The following is a 15,546-nucleotide window of genomic DNA, read 5'->3' on the forward strand; positions in this document are numbered from 1 at the left end:
TCTTTGACGTTTTGTTTTTTTCAAGGGCAGTAATGGTTATAAATGGGTGTATTTACTGGGAGATGTATATTTATTTATTGCATACCGGTTGTTATTGCTCCATGTAATCTTTCTCCCATGGAATTTAATTGTTAAATAAATGTACCTGGTCTCAGGGTTGGATTCTGCTCATTGTCACGATCTCATTTGGTCATTTCGGTTATCGTTCGATGAGCTGTTACAATATAATTTGAGAGTGAGTAAGTGAGCGAGTGTGTTTGTGTGTCATCCATGCATGGAATGGATTTGGGAGGTTTAGGGTGAAGGGGAGGACCCTAATACTACCATGTTCCCCAGCACATGGAATGCATACAAGTGAAAAAAGTTAAGCACGTCGACAAAATAGTGCTGTTTGCGAAAAATAAATTGAATCAAATTCAACTCGTCCTTCAACCGGACATGATAGAACCCCCGATGCACAGACTGTGTTTTCGATTTATCATAAGACCAATGCAATTTTGCACACCCAGCGTGCACAGAATGGTAGGGGTATAAACTTGAAAAACAAAACAAAACAAAAAAACGTCAAAAACGACACAGCCGGGCTTGACGTCATCTGTCCACTTCCGGATTTGGGAGCAAGATCCATGTCGATCCATTTCAAAATCATAATTTTATCGAGGAATTTCTGAAACCTCCTACCAACCTTACGACACCCGCTGGAATCCCAAAACATTCCACAGGTTATTATATTTCCTTTTGGTAAAATATGCAACTGTAATGGTTACTAAATGCTGCCCCTCTGTCATGTGACCAGATCCTCAGCTCTGATTGGTGAATGTTTGTGAGGGCCATGCATACATATGGATAGCCAAATGCTGTTCTACAGGCTACACTGTAAAAAACAGTTTCACCTGCTCTCTGTTCGGAGAGGGTAACAATATCATTGCAAACTTCCATTGGCGGACTGTATTACCAAGTGAAGCTTGGCCTGAATAAGACTTAGTGAAGGCCAAATATGGCAAATTATTGAGATGAGCAATACTGGGATGTCCCACGGTGAAATTGCACATCAACTTGGTTTCCATCGGGCTGTTATACGTCGATTGGTCCGCAAGCATCAACAAACCGATGATGTCAGCGATGGGATTCAATTTGGATGACACAGCGTGACCTCTAACAGAGAAAAGGAAGCTCTGATCAGGCTTGTCAGATGTATTCCTTTTGCCACAAGTACAGTGTTACAGCATGAATGGAATATCCCTCAGTTTATCTGTGATAACTATCCGGAACCAGCTGCATGCTATAGGTTGCAAAGCCAGGAGACTGGTAAGACACTCTTCTCACCCCAGAATACAAAGCAGACACCTTAAATGGAACCAGAAATATCAACACTGGAATTTCACATCCTGGAGAAAGATCAATGGTCTGATGAGAGCAGATTTCTCCTGCACACGACCGATGGTAGAAATAGTGTTTGGCAGCAACATACCACAACCTGTATACACCTATCAACATTGTAGGGCCAATCCTTTTTGGTGGTGGATCCTTTATAGGGTACTGCCTCGCACGATTGCAAACTTAACCTCATCACTGTGCAGGGTCGCCTGACCGGCAAAAAGTACTGTAGCGAGACTTTATATTGTGCTGATGTTCCATATTTTCGACAACCACATACTTCTCACAAGATCTACTATATTCATGGATGAGAATGCCAGACCCCACCATTCTCTTGCAGTTACCGTCTTATTGCGAAACCACCCGTTTATCATGACAACATTGCCTTGGTCAGCGAGGAGTCCTGATCTAAATCCAATAGAACACGTTTGGGACGTTCTTGGGTGTAGATTTAAGAAAGTTGACCTTCCTGTGCAGACTCTTGCACAGTTGGAGGCTATTTTGTACAAGGAATGGCAGAAACTCCATTGGGATTCTCTCCGGTAGTTTCTTCAGGTGATGAGGAAGGAGGATTGCAACAGCCATTCATTCTAATGGTGCTTACACACATTGTTGACATTTTGAGAAGTTCATTCAGTTGTAACACTAGTGGATGTCAATTGTCACAAGTTATGTTGCTAGCAGCTTCTATTCTAAAATTGTTTTTGGTGTAAAAAGTTCCATGTTACAGACATCCTCATTCTGTGATGAAAAAATCTCTGAATTTGTATAAAGCCATTTGTTAAACATGCATATTTTACCAACTAGTACACCTGCTCAAAATGGGAGCGGCAGGAAGGATCATTCCTCTTTGGGGTATATCGATTGCATTCGATCTAAGGTCGGGTCTCAATAACATTGGGTGTGTGTTTTTTTACCAAGTTTCTTGTGGAGAGATCACAAAGTGGTTTAAGCATTCGAGCAAGCACTCCATTCAAAACCGTTAAGGAACGGCTGGCTTGGCAACGACAAGCTAGCTGCTTGATAAATGAGCACACCCCGGGCTTCCTCCCTTTCAGTTTCGTGTTAAACAGCAGGAGCGAGTTTCAAAAGTTCGCTACGAAAAATGCTATGTTAGCGCCAGGAAGGGCCATGTTAATGACCCATTCCTTGCAGAGTATATAGATTACCATAGATCTTCACTCAGTTCTGTCAGTAAAACGTACCTCACGGATGTCGGGATTCCTCCAAATTTCTTAATTTAGTGTTATAAACAGCATTAGCGACTGTTTAAACTAGAGCTTCCAGGGAAGCAGAACTCAACTGAACTGACAGGACAACTTTAAAGTAGGCCGGGTCTCACATGCCAAATTTGATGAAAATTCGTCAATATATGTGGACGCTAGATTGTTAACGTCGTTTCAGAGCTGAAAAAATATGCCGGCCTATGGTGGCCATTTTGTGACAGATCGGGTTGACATGCGATAGCAACCTACCTTGTGTGGTAAGGGTTAAACATTCTAAGTTTCATCAAAATCTGTTAATATTTGTGGACGCTAGAGTGTTAACGTCGTTTTCATGACCAAAAACAAAATGGTCGCCTACGTCCGCCATTTTTCAACGGATCGGGCTGAAATGTAATACCAACTTCGTCCTTGGGGTAAGGATTCTGCATGTCAAGTGTGATCAGAATCTGTTGATATTTGTGGACGCTGGAGTGTTAACGTCGAAAAGTTAACAGACGACAGACGACAGACGCCGGAGGGTTCAGTATGTGATGAGCTCAACTGGACGGTAGTCCAGTTGAGTTAAAAACTAATCATACGTGTTTGTGGTTTATAATTTTTTTTACTTCAGGTAGAGGCCGTTGCTCCCATGAAAAGCTATTTATAAACATTGACTCGATGTTTGTTCAAGGAGGAAAAACCCCTTAGGGAGGTGGGATATTATTAGTATCAATATTGTTTTGTAATAACATTAATATTATGCTATTATCATTCGATTTGTTAACAGAAGAGACCTTGGAAAAATGCCACGATAAAGCTAATTTAACATTGATATACACCTCAAAACGCAACCCCATTGACGACAATGGCGGGGAAAACCCGCTCGGGGGAGAAAACCCCCTTGGGGAGGGGGGCAAATGAATGTGCTACAACCTTCATTGTGTAACCCTTAGTCATCCTGTCAAGTTTGGTTGAGATTGGATAAGTAACGACGGAATGTATCGTGGTCAAAAAATCATCAGACAGACAGACACCAAATTGCGTATTTTAGTGTGATGATATGTGCTTTTATCTATCTTCTATCTGTATATATAAAAGAAAGTTTTTGTTTGTTTGTTTGTCTGCACGCGCTAATCTCCTGAACGGTGAAAGATAGGAGGAAACCTCTGAAACAAAAAATGTCGGGACGGGCCCCGGGAAGGTTATAGGCTAGGTAGCGAAGCCGGTCGAGGCCTCCTTGGCCGGGCTGGGCCCATTTCGCAATTAAAAGCTGAGCTGAATTATAGTAGTCAATCTTCTACGGCCACGAGTAAAAGCTGAATTATAGTAGTAAATTCATTCAAAAAGAACTAAAAATGTTGGGACGGGCCCCGGGAAGGTTATAGGCAAGGTGGCGAGGCCGGTCGAGGCCACCTTGGCCGGGCTGGGCCCATTTCGCAATTAAAAGCTGAGCTGAATTATAGTAGTCAATCTTCTACGGCCACGAGTAAAAGTTGAATTATAGTAGTAAATTCATTCAAAAAGAACCCAGGCAACGCCGGGTGCTTTCGGCGAGTCTTCTATAATATATACACAAAGAATTAAGTTAAGCACCCCCCCCCGTTTTTTTACAACCTCGCACATTACAAGTTTGTTGTCGTCAAAACAGTGTAATATACCCATGATATTGCTATATTTTCTGGAGAAGTGATATTATGGTCACATAAAAACATAACAATCATGCCGTTTTCAATATTTTATTCTGAATAATTTAAGGTGAAATTTTTTGGGAATTTTAGGCATATTTTCACCTCAATTTAAGTATGGAGCTATAGGTCCATCACGGACAGTGTGGATGACGTTTATGTTTTCTAACGTACAGTCATTGTTCTGAGAAGACCTCTAGCGATCTTTGCGTCAATAACGTGTGTAGGACCCACGTGATCGGATCACTGACTCAACCCTACGTCTCATAGACCCTGTAAGCCGTCGTATGCGTTGCTGTGGCAGGTTGTTCCATTCCCGATGTAATGCACGTTCCAATTCATCCAGATTGGCTATTGGAGGGACCATCTTCGCAATTTGTCGTCCCAACATGTCCCAAACGTGCTCGAGGGGGTTCAGGTTCAGGACAGGATTAGGGGGTGCTTAACTTAATTCTTTGTGTAGGGGTGCTTAACTTAATTCTTTGTGTATATATAGATATATATGTATATATAAAAGAAAGTTTTTGTTTGTTTGTTTGTCTGCACGTGCTAATCTCCTGAACGGTGAAAGATAGGAGGAAACCTCAAACAAAAAATGTTGGGATGGGCCCCGAGAAGGTTATAGACTAGGTGGCGAGGCCGGTCGAGGCCGCCTCGGCCGGGCTGGGCCCATTTCGCAATTAAAAGCTGAGCTGAATTATAGTAGTCAATCTTCTACGGCCACGAGTAAAAGCTGAATTATAGTAGTAAGACCTATGTATAGAAGATTAAATTCATTCAAAAAGAACCCAGGCAACGCCAGGTGCATTCAGCTAGTCTGAGATAAACGGAAGTTTTTGAATATATTTCTTGGTAAATGCTACGATCCAGGAAAACACAGCCCAAGATCCAGGAAAACACAAGTCCCAAATGTATATTTAGATGCCCCTCATACTATCTCTATATAATTCCAGCAATCTCTGTGTGTGTGTGTGTGTGTGTGTGTGTGTGTGTGTGTGTGTGTGTGTGTGTGTGTGTGTGTCTGTCTGTATGCGACCGCTGTTTCTCGACAACTACCGGTCCGATATACTTGAAACTTGCCAGGTATATTGCTGGGGACCCGAGGATGTGCCTTTTCAAGGTTTGAAATTAATCGGACAAGTGGTTCCCAAGGTATGGTCACCGTACTCACAAGCCGTTCGCTTTGGCTTTGCGAATGGACCAAACCATTTCATGTAAATAGAGGGGGGGGGGGGGTTCTGTGGTCGTTACTGCCACGTGGTTTCAAAGTTTTTTTTTGTTGTTGTTGTTTGCACGCATGTTTTTTTGCACGCACGTACGGGCAAGCACGTACGGGCAAGCACGTACGTGCGGGCACGCCCTAGTATTTACAATTCATTCAAAAATAATTTCCTGAAGATTCTGTCCGCTTTGATTGATGAGATAAGCAAGATTATGATATTGTCACGTCAGAGGTGTCGATAGTATGGTCGCTCTGAGCCGGAGGTCTTATGAATTTCGCCGCAGATTTCGCAGTAGTGGTAAAACTGTGTTCAAAGTTACTGGGTTCGCCAAAAGTTCACCCAAAGTAGTCAAAACTGGCGGTGGTCGAGTGGAAAGGTAGGAAAATGGTAAAAGGTTCCATTACAATCTATATAATAATAGCGTAAGGACTCGACTTTGTTATCCCTTTTACGCCGCACCCAGTGACCCGATGCCCACGGCACTAATGGATTTACCATCTACGAACCGCGCTCTTTGTTTATCACGTACAGACATACTCGAAAAATCTGAATTCGCCGACTTTGGGACCCAAAAGCATCCGATTAACGGCCGATACGACGCCATCTTAAGACGCCATCGTATTGGCGTCTGCTGGGCGAAGGCGATGCGAGCCGTCCGCTGATTGGACAGTCGAGTGGTGTGAACATGGGTGATGTGAACCAAATGGTCTTTTTATTCCCTTGAACATTTTAAATTAGGATATATAAGGAAATGTCTTTATCGTCATTTTAATAAAGTTAAATGGAGTGACGTTGCGATTCTCGGGTCGTATTCAACTATGTGTGAATTATATAAATAACAACTCACGGTTTGAGGTAACTCGGCTAAAAATTATCCGATTTGCACCAAATAAAGTTCATGAATGGTTGTACAGACCCCTACTTCTCACTAAAAGTGGAAATAGAATGTAAATCGGAGTTAAAACAAGCCCGCAAGGTCGCTCCGTGGAGCGGCCTGCACGTACTCAACTATGTGTGAATTATATAAATAACAACTCGCGGTCTGAGGTAACTCGGCTAAAAATTATCCGATTTGCACCAAATAAAGTTCATGAATGGTTGCACAGACCCCTACTTCTCACTAAAAGTGGAAATAGAATGTAAATCGGAGTTAAAACAAGCCCGCAAGGTCGCTCCGTGGAGCGGCCTGCACGTACTCAACTATGTGTGAATTAATATATAAATAACAACTCGCGGTCTGAGGTAACTCGGCTAAAAATTATCCGATTTGCACCAAATAAAGTTCATGAATGGTTGCACAGACCCCTACTTCTCATTAAAAGTGGAAACGGAATGTACATCGGAGTTAAAATAAGTGTTTGATTTGTATCAAGCAAATGCACGTGGAGCACGCTTGCGAGCGAGCTGCGTTCTGGAGGTGACGTCACATGGATTACGTCATCGGCTTTGAGGTATGGGGCAGAATTTTTAGGGGCGTTCCCAAGTGGTTCAGTTTTCTTTCATTTTTAATGTTTCAGAGTGAATATAACAAAAAATCAATGCCATATTTGAATTCACCATAAAAAGACATTTAGATGACATCAAATGCATTTTAAGTGAGATTCCGTGGCTGTGGACCTTTAAGAGCTATCTATATAATAATCTATATAATAATAGCGAAAGGACTCGACTTTGTTATCCCTTTTACGCCGCACCCAGTGACCCGATGCCCATGGCACTAATGGATTTACGATCTACGAACTGCGCCCTTTGTTTATCACGTACAGACATACTCGAAAAATCTGAATTAGCCGACGTTGGGACCCAAAAGCATCCGATTAACTGCCGATACGACGCCATATTACGACGCCATCGTATTGGCGTCTGCTGGGCGAAGGCGAAGCAAGCCGTCCGCTGATTGGACAGGCGAAGGCGAAAGCAAGCCGTCCACTGAGTGGACAATCCAGAGCATGCATTTGTGCCGGTGTCGGCGATCGTTGTGCATATACGCACTCTTCATTCTCATCTTTCTTCCTAACTCTTACTCGGACAAGCAAATCCCCTATGCCATCCATAATGGTACACTCTATCCATACACCACATCCTCCCTTCCGTGGATGTTCCACGGGTTTCGGCTAGTTAAAATGGTTTGTCAAAGGTATATGGGAAGAGAGAGACAAGACGCTAAAGTAGGATCAGAACCGAACCGGTACTCAAAAGCTGGCACGATTGTGATGTACAGGCTAAGGGTGAGCAAGATGGCAGGAGTTAAGTGGAGAAGGTGAGGGATGGCTGCGTCCATGTCTCCAAGGTTGTCCACCGGTCCCAGCGACGAAGCAGAGACATGTATATGCTGCTGTGTCCAAAGCTCATCAATTCTTACTGGATTCCAACTCTAAATAGCACACTGTGATAACTATCTGGGAATGTGAACTGGGAAATTTCAAAACTCCAACTCAATTAAATACCGACGTGCTCCGCATGGTGACGGCACTCGTAAACTTGGGTACTGCCTTCATGAATGGCGGGTCCCATCGTTAACGTGGACATGCATCGGCCACCGGCGGCTGTGGGTGTGCCATCTTCCGGGATGTCCCGCCCCATGGGGTGGCCCCGATAGAAGGTCTTACGCCCACCTCTCCAAGGCTCCCAGCTAACCTTGCCACCATGGCTTGCAGTGCACTGGTCAAACACTGCTTTCTAGTTGCATCTTTGTGCCTAAGTCGTCATCCAGCCTTGCTCAAAAACAGGAGGTTTTACACAACAAAGTTACTCTATACTGTCTTAAAGTCAATACTCACTGCCTCCTCAGTGCAAGTTTTACAATACAACTTACTCTGACATTTTCCATGGTGCAAGAGTAATCTAAACTGCACAGTCACATGATCCATGCTATTATTACCAATCTTGCTATACATCCCACCCCTTTCCACATAAAAACATTAAAGAAAAGCATATATATATATACATATCTATATATATCTATTATCTATATATATATATCTATATATATTGTCGTGCGACTCCGGTTAACACCAGAGACCGTGGATAGGCCTAAACTGATTTTTTCGGAGGCAACAACCAATACGGATTTTACTATGGTCGCGTGGGAGGAAGAAGGAAAATGGAAGCTGCGGTAAAAGCGCGTACCTGTGGAAGGCGAACGAACTCAAACGGCAAACAAGATTTTAAAGGAATGGAAAAATAATACAAGGGTTTATTGAAATAAGAATCGGGACAGAGAAACGCGACGATAATTAATCAAATAATGTAACTAAATTGGGATCCCACACACCGGACTCAGAAACGAACAAAGAAAGTTGAATTACGAAAAGAATTGTCTCGTCATGGTGTGTAAAATGGTGTGTGCGGCCTTATCTGTCTCTCGTCTTGTCTTGTCCGCCGTCCAACACAGCTCCGTTCAGCCCCGATGCACCCACGAGGTCCCTCGCTCCAGCACCACAGCACCGAGCACCACTCCAAGCACCACGAGGTCGATCTTCACACACGATCGATAAGCCAACTCTCAAGCCAACTCAACCAGGGACAAGACTCTCTCCACTCAAGATCGCACCGGGACTGCCAGGGCCAGGAATCTCCAGAGCACGAACCGCAAGAGCCACAAAAGACGCAAGAGAGAAAATGACCTTCGGCGCGCCCTTAAATAACCTTCCCGCGGTGGTCACGTCAGCCCTGGCGCGCCACCCAATCAGTGCCCTCCACCGACTCGCCGGCTGGAGGTCTGTGCCTACCGCGCTGCCCCTTCACTCGTTCCCTGTTCCGTGGTCATAGCGCATGGCACTCGATGTGGCTAGGCCTGTCGGAGGTGTAATTGGTGGCGGCCATCATCGGCGGTGCCCTGACCTGGTTTCCTTGCCTGTTCGTCTTTCAAAGTCATGTCAGGGAAGGGAATTATTTAGTGTTGCACTAGGGACCTAACTACATGTCTATGTTGGTGTGCATTGCCATAAGGGACAAAGGTTTAGCTACCAGGTGTGACACACAGGGTCGCTACTCTTTAATCCCTATGCTACTTATCACTCGAACATCCTGATATGCTCACAGGTATACTCTTAACCGACAAAACGCCTACACATGAAAATTACAAGGTAGATTCCTTACCGCGACAGACGAAGCACGTTACCTACACAGATCTATCTGGCTCTACATATTGCTACCCCACCGACATAACAATATATATATATATATATATATATATATATATATATATATATATATATATATATATATATATATATATATATATATAACAATAATAATAATAATAATAATAATACATTTATTTTATACAGCGCTTTTCAAGAAGCCCAAAGGCGCTTTGACAGAGTACAAAAAACAAGTGCAAAAAGACAAAAATCAATCGGTAAATAATTAATCAAAGCAAAAGGAAGGAGAAGGAGAAGAGATAGTCAGGGGTTAAATGCTGTGGGTTAAATGTTGAATGCAGTGTTGAACAGGTGGGTCTTGAGTGATGTTTTGAATGTGGTGAGTGAGGAGGAGTCTCGGATGGTGTGAGGTAGTGAGTTCCAGAGGGTGGGAGCAGCGATGGAGAAGGCCCTGTCCCCCCAGGATCTGAATTTGGTCCGGATGGGGGGGGGGGGGGGGTCAGGAGGTTGGTACCAGCAGGGCGGAGGTTGCGGGTGGGAGTGTGTCTGGAGAGGAGGTCAGTCAGGTAGGATGGGGCCAGGTTATGGAGGGCTTTGTAGGTCAAGAGGAGGATTTTGTACTGGATTATCTGGGGGATGGGGAGCCAGTGAAGCTTATAAAGGATGGGGGTGATGTGGTCACGGGTCCGGGAATGGGTGAGTAGATGGGCAGCGAAGTTCTGAATGTATTGGTTCTGAATGTATGTATGTATGTATGTGTATATATATATATATATATATATATATATATATATATTATATATATATATATATACTGCAGAATTTGAGGCTAATAGCAAAGCTAAACAAGAAAGCATTCATCGCAGGCAACCAAAAGGGTGGAGGGGAACAGGTGGACAAAAATGCCGACGCATGACTGTATGTGAGGTGGAGTGGACAGGGACGAAATATAAAAAGAGGGAGCATGAGTGTAGAAAAATTCAAAAGTGGGTTTGGGTAACAGAAGGTGGTGATGGGAAAGTATGTTTTGTACAATCTAGAGTCAAACGCCAAAAGAAATATTAGAGAAAAAAGGAAAAAAGTAAAATGAATAGGAAAGAAATACTAACCAGGAATTGACCTTCTCTTTGCCTTCAAAACCAGAAGGAAGGGAACTCATGCGGCTCATAGTTTCCATGAGCTCACGTAGATCCGGTTGAATCTGGGGTAGAATCAAAAAAAAAAGATGCTTACGCACACCTTAACCCCATGTAAACAACCACTCCCTTCCTCATTTAGAGATTAGCATCTCAAATCCCATTTAATCATTACTACTTTCAATTTTTAAAGGATGGTAGACATCGCATACTGTTATTAGTGTATGTAGAGTGTGAACAAATCACATCAAACAAGCCAAAAAATAAAGGAAAAATTAAATAAAAACAGGGCAGGTGTGATGCAAGTGAAGTGGATTTCTGCTCATCTCTAGCTTTATCAATGTGTTTGATTTGCTCACATTTGTTATTTTGCTCTCACTTGGCAGGCGGGTCGGTCACCTTGGTTTTCTAATATATATTCTCCAACGTTACGCTGAATTAACGCCAGGGGGGTTGACTCAGCCTGTCATCCTTCCGAGGTCGGCTAATTGAGTACCAGTTCACTGGTAATTCCCTGTTTGTCGTAAAAGGCGACAAAAAGGGTTGGCGGCAGGAAGGGCATCCAGCCGTAAAACATTGCTTCAAAAATGGGACCAACAAAAACAACAACAACCACGGTGCCCGAAAAAAAGGCCAACCCCCGCTTTGCGGGGAAAAATGGCCTCTAAAGGTTGTTTTTTTTTTGTTTGTTTCAACGTTACTCCCTCAGTCCTTCGACCCGCTTCAGCAACTCCAAGATGCACACGTTCTTCCGGTAACCCTCTTCTTGATAAACTTCCAAAATATTGGCTGACAGCAAACCTCAACTTTTATTCCTCACTTCAACCATCCATGGAACACCTTCCAGGGGCTGTTCTGTCTTAATCTTCCCTCCAGGACTTCAAGCATTCAGTGCAACGCCATCTTTTGCCATTCCCTATCCCGACGCATGATCATTACTACTCCCACTAACCCTTCCTATTTCCTAACCCAACACTCTTGCTGATTTCAGTGTTGTCTGTCTGTCTCTCTGTTCCTTTCCTGTTTGTTTATTAGTAGTGTCCAGTTGTTGCCCCACAACCCTACTGACAATTAACCTTACCATTCCACGAGCCTCCCTCTTGTAGCGATAAATAAATGGTGAAACCAAATGTTTTGTACAATGGTTTCTCTTCAACTGACAAAACAACAGGCTGGTGCCTCAGTCAGAACAAAATGGCATCCATGAAGATTGTAGAGCTAAAGCAAAATATGAAATATCATCATCCTCTTACATCACCACCGAATAGTGTAAATAGACAACATTATGCAGAGTATAAATAATGCTAATGCAGTGCAAAATGAAGGCTGACAGGATGGCCTACAGGTACGCATACTCTCCTCTCAACGGTCTAGCCTGGGTTTGAATCGGACAAAATATAAACGGTCATCCCGGTGTTTCACAAGCAGGGTGATTCATCAATGTTTGTGCTGTCCGTCCTTTGGATGGATGTTGAACTGGACATCCCATCTGCCGGCATTAGTTGGTGGACGTTAAAGATCTCACGGTATCCTTAACGAAGCGGAGGCGATCTATCGCCTGTACCATGAACAAACTCCAAATTCCTGCCTCAACTACTGCTGGGAACGCAGTGGCAAACCTCCCAATAAAATGCATTTTAATATTTTTGTAGATCATTTGGAAACAACAAAAACAAAACATCCAAAGTGCCCAGTTAGCCATAATGAGTCATGGATTCATATGTTGTATTAGTCTCCTCCTATTTAGTGAACCCATTAACTATAATTCGAGGATTTCTAAGTGCCACGAGATATCGATCGAACAATTTCGAACTGATAATGAAGAAGAAGAGCTATTCCTTTAACATCTTCAGAGCCATACGGCTACTGAGACAATTTTCCATTGGATAGGCGGCCCAATCCCAGACAGATCGCCATTCCGACACAGGATACTCAAATATTAAGTATTAGTATTAAAGTATTAAAGCTGCTACATACATTTCCGACCTTGGAAGGATGACAGGCTGAGTCAACAAACCTATCTGGCATTATTTAATGGCACAACAGAGGCTCAAAATCAGGACCCTAAGATATTCTTCAGCCATCCGCCTTAACCGTTAAGCAAAGTCCAGGCTCTGAACTGTTCTACCTCATTCCGATATTTATGTCGCATATTAAGTGAACGTTGATATGAAAGTTGTGAAAGGAAACCCTTACTGAGCTAAGGCCCCACCAAACCATTATTGAGCTTTTTGTCGTGTTTTACGGGTATGATATTTTATTTTTGGAGGATCGGAGAAGGCAATAAACATAAAACCAGGTGAAAGTTTAATTACTGTGCAGGGGATGTTTCAGTAACACCAACGCTCTGTAAAGAGTATGGTGTATGAAAAAAGAACGATCTTTGCTAAATTGGGAACATTCTTGGCTGTTCTAATGAAGAGCTTTGTCAGGGTACTCTATTTCAGTATCGGTGCACATGTGCATTATGTTCTTCTCCGAGATTGTTTTCATCTTTGGGATGTACAGAAATAACTCTACTCAGATCAAGGATTCTCCAGACAGGGCGAGGACCGCCATTCTCATTTAGCTGGCGAGCACAAGACAGCACATCACAGCGCACATGTGCATTTACACGTGGCGAGGCTATTGTGCAATCCAGCATCTAAAACACACATAGATGCAGCATATACACAGACATGAGCATGAAATGGCAGGTCCTTCAATGCCGGACACCCCATTGTTTTCAATAATATTTGAAGATTGGGATGTCTGCATGAAACGTGAGTGGCTGCAGATTTAACTCGAAGAGATTCATGGAAATGTTTCAGATGTTCTCGCATAATACCAGATTCGGTGGTGTAATGGTTAGAGCGTCTGCTCTGAGTCTGGGAAGTTGGCGGTTCGAATCCCGGTAGAGTCATACCGCCATAGACAAAAAAAAAATTGGTACGTGCTGCTTCCATGCTTGATGTTCAGAATTTAAAAGGATAAGAGCATGGACAATCCCCATTGGTTGGCATCGGTGGGGAGGAGGAAATTTCCTCAATTCCATTGTTGTGGCATCGCTGGTACCAAGAGTATCCCAGAAAGTGACTGCATTTCCCCCAAAATTCAGTAGCTTGGTCTCGTCTAATAGTCCTGTGTTGTGCATGGTGATAGCGTTAAATTTGAAGTATTGTTCGTAGTTCAGCGGAAAGGCTGAACGTCAAAATGTCAAGTCACGTAAAAGTGCATGTTCCGTTTGACTTTGGATAGAGTATATAAAGTTTAAACTGCTCTACAATGTCAACCCGACAGGTGTGGAACCGTAAAACTGTTTCAGCCTTTGACATCATGGATAAATCCAGCAGGAGTGAAGCATCTCCATCTCCTTCTCCAAAAGCATCTCCTTCTCCGATCCTCCAAAAATAAAATATCCTACCCGTAAAACACAAAAATCTCAATAAGGGTTTGGTGGGGCCTTAGCTCAGTAAGGGTTTCCTTTAACAACTATCATATCAACGTTTTGTTTAAGAGACACTGATGAAGCCGTTAAGGCAGAGACAGCGCCAAATAGAACTGCTGTAGAAATAAGCTTGTGAAAAGCCATGTGACCATTTTACCATTCCCTTTTGAGTCATGGTACATTGTAATGCTCTGTGGCACACACGTGGTCTCTACCCTCCCTGACAACCATTAAAGTCCAATTACAAGTTAATTCACCAACATGTATGTGAATAAGAAAAGTGCAAAAAAAAAAAAAAAACTTTGTAAAAGAGGATTTAAATAATAGTCGAAACAGACAGACCTCATCCATCGCTCGAATTTCCAAGCGAAGCTTGTCCATGACAGTGATGAAAAGCTGTGGAAAGATTTTTTTTTAATGATAATGAAGGACAAAATCCACAATCTTGCATCATTCATCAGTTCATATCAGTTCAAAAACAGCAAACAGCAGAGATTAAAACAAGAATTCAGAAGTCAGTCTCTGAATTTAGAAACCAGTGTCAAGAAAGATTAGCCTAAGATAGTGGGAAACTCCACATTGTAGATATCAGGAAATCTCAAGGGTGCTAGTAGTTGTAAGTGCAATTGGTTAAATGTCACTTACAGTGAAACACAAATATGATGAAACAATTTTTTTTTTAAAGAAGAGAGAATATATTGCCATCTGATTAAGGGCCTGGTGATCATTCCATTTTGACTAAAATAATTTCCACAATGGCCTGATGAGTCAAAAAATAAAAAATAAAAACCCTTTAATGAGCATAGTGAATCACTTTCAAACTGCCAAAGGTATTTTTTTAAATTCCGTCAACTATCTATGTTATCACTCACCGAAACAATATCAGCAATGCATCTGTTCAGATTTCCTTTGTCATCTCTGATTGTAATTGGACGCTCCTCCTTAATTCTCTCCATGGCCAAAGGGCAATCCAACTGAAATGAGAAAAAAGGAACGAGAACAGCACTCGGGAGAGAGCATACCTCCGCCAGGCTGACAGTTTACGTTTTGTACCCCACTGATAAGCCGGATCTGCATCCAAACCAAAACCAAAAAACAATTGGCTTGTTCTTGTCAACTACCCAACTCATCCACCAAGTTTTGTCCAAATCCGTCTCTAATGTTTTGAAATATCATGCCATATATATCGTTTTTGGACGCAATTCTCAATGATGATGATTCTCGTATCAGGGTCCTCACCAAATCGACTCATTTCCTCCTTGTCACACACCAAACCCTATCCATTAAGTTTCGTCCAAATCTGTTCATAACTTTTTGAGATATCATTATATACATACGCTTTGGGCCCATTTCTCAATGGCAATGAATCATGATGGTGATGCCTGGT

General features: G+C 42.7%; 1 protein-coding gene across 2 annotated transcripts in view; it reads right to left on the bottom strand.

The window, feature by feature from the left end:
- The window catches only part of VPS28 (VPS28 subunit of ESCRT-I), a 35,470-nt gene that overhangs the window by 4,122 nt on the left and 15,802 nt on the right, over positions 1 to 15,546 (bottom strand). For both annotated transcript variants that reach the window (XM_078786592.1, XM_068130537.2), the window contains exons 7-9: positions 15,032 to 15,133; positions 14,502 to 14,555; positions 10,706 to 10,797 (exon numbers count right to left, since the gene is read on the bottom strand). In XM_078786592.1, the coding sequence (XP_078642718.1) occupies positions 10,706 to 10,797; positions 14,502 to 14,555; positions 15,032 to 15,133 (248 nt within the window). The remainder of the gene's footprint in view (positions 1 to 10,705; positions 10,798 to 14,501; positions 14,556 to 15,031; positions 15,134 to 15,546) is intronic.

This window comes from Myxine glutinosa, chromosome 11 (assembly GCF_964187855.1).
Source record: "Myxine glutinosa chromosome 11, kmMyxGlut1.1, whole genome shotgun sequence".
Classification (NCBI taxonomy): domain Eukaryota; kingdom Metazoa; phylum Chordata; class Myxini; order Myxiniformes; family Myxinidae; genus Myxine; species Myxine glutinosa.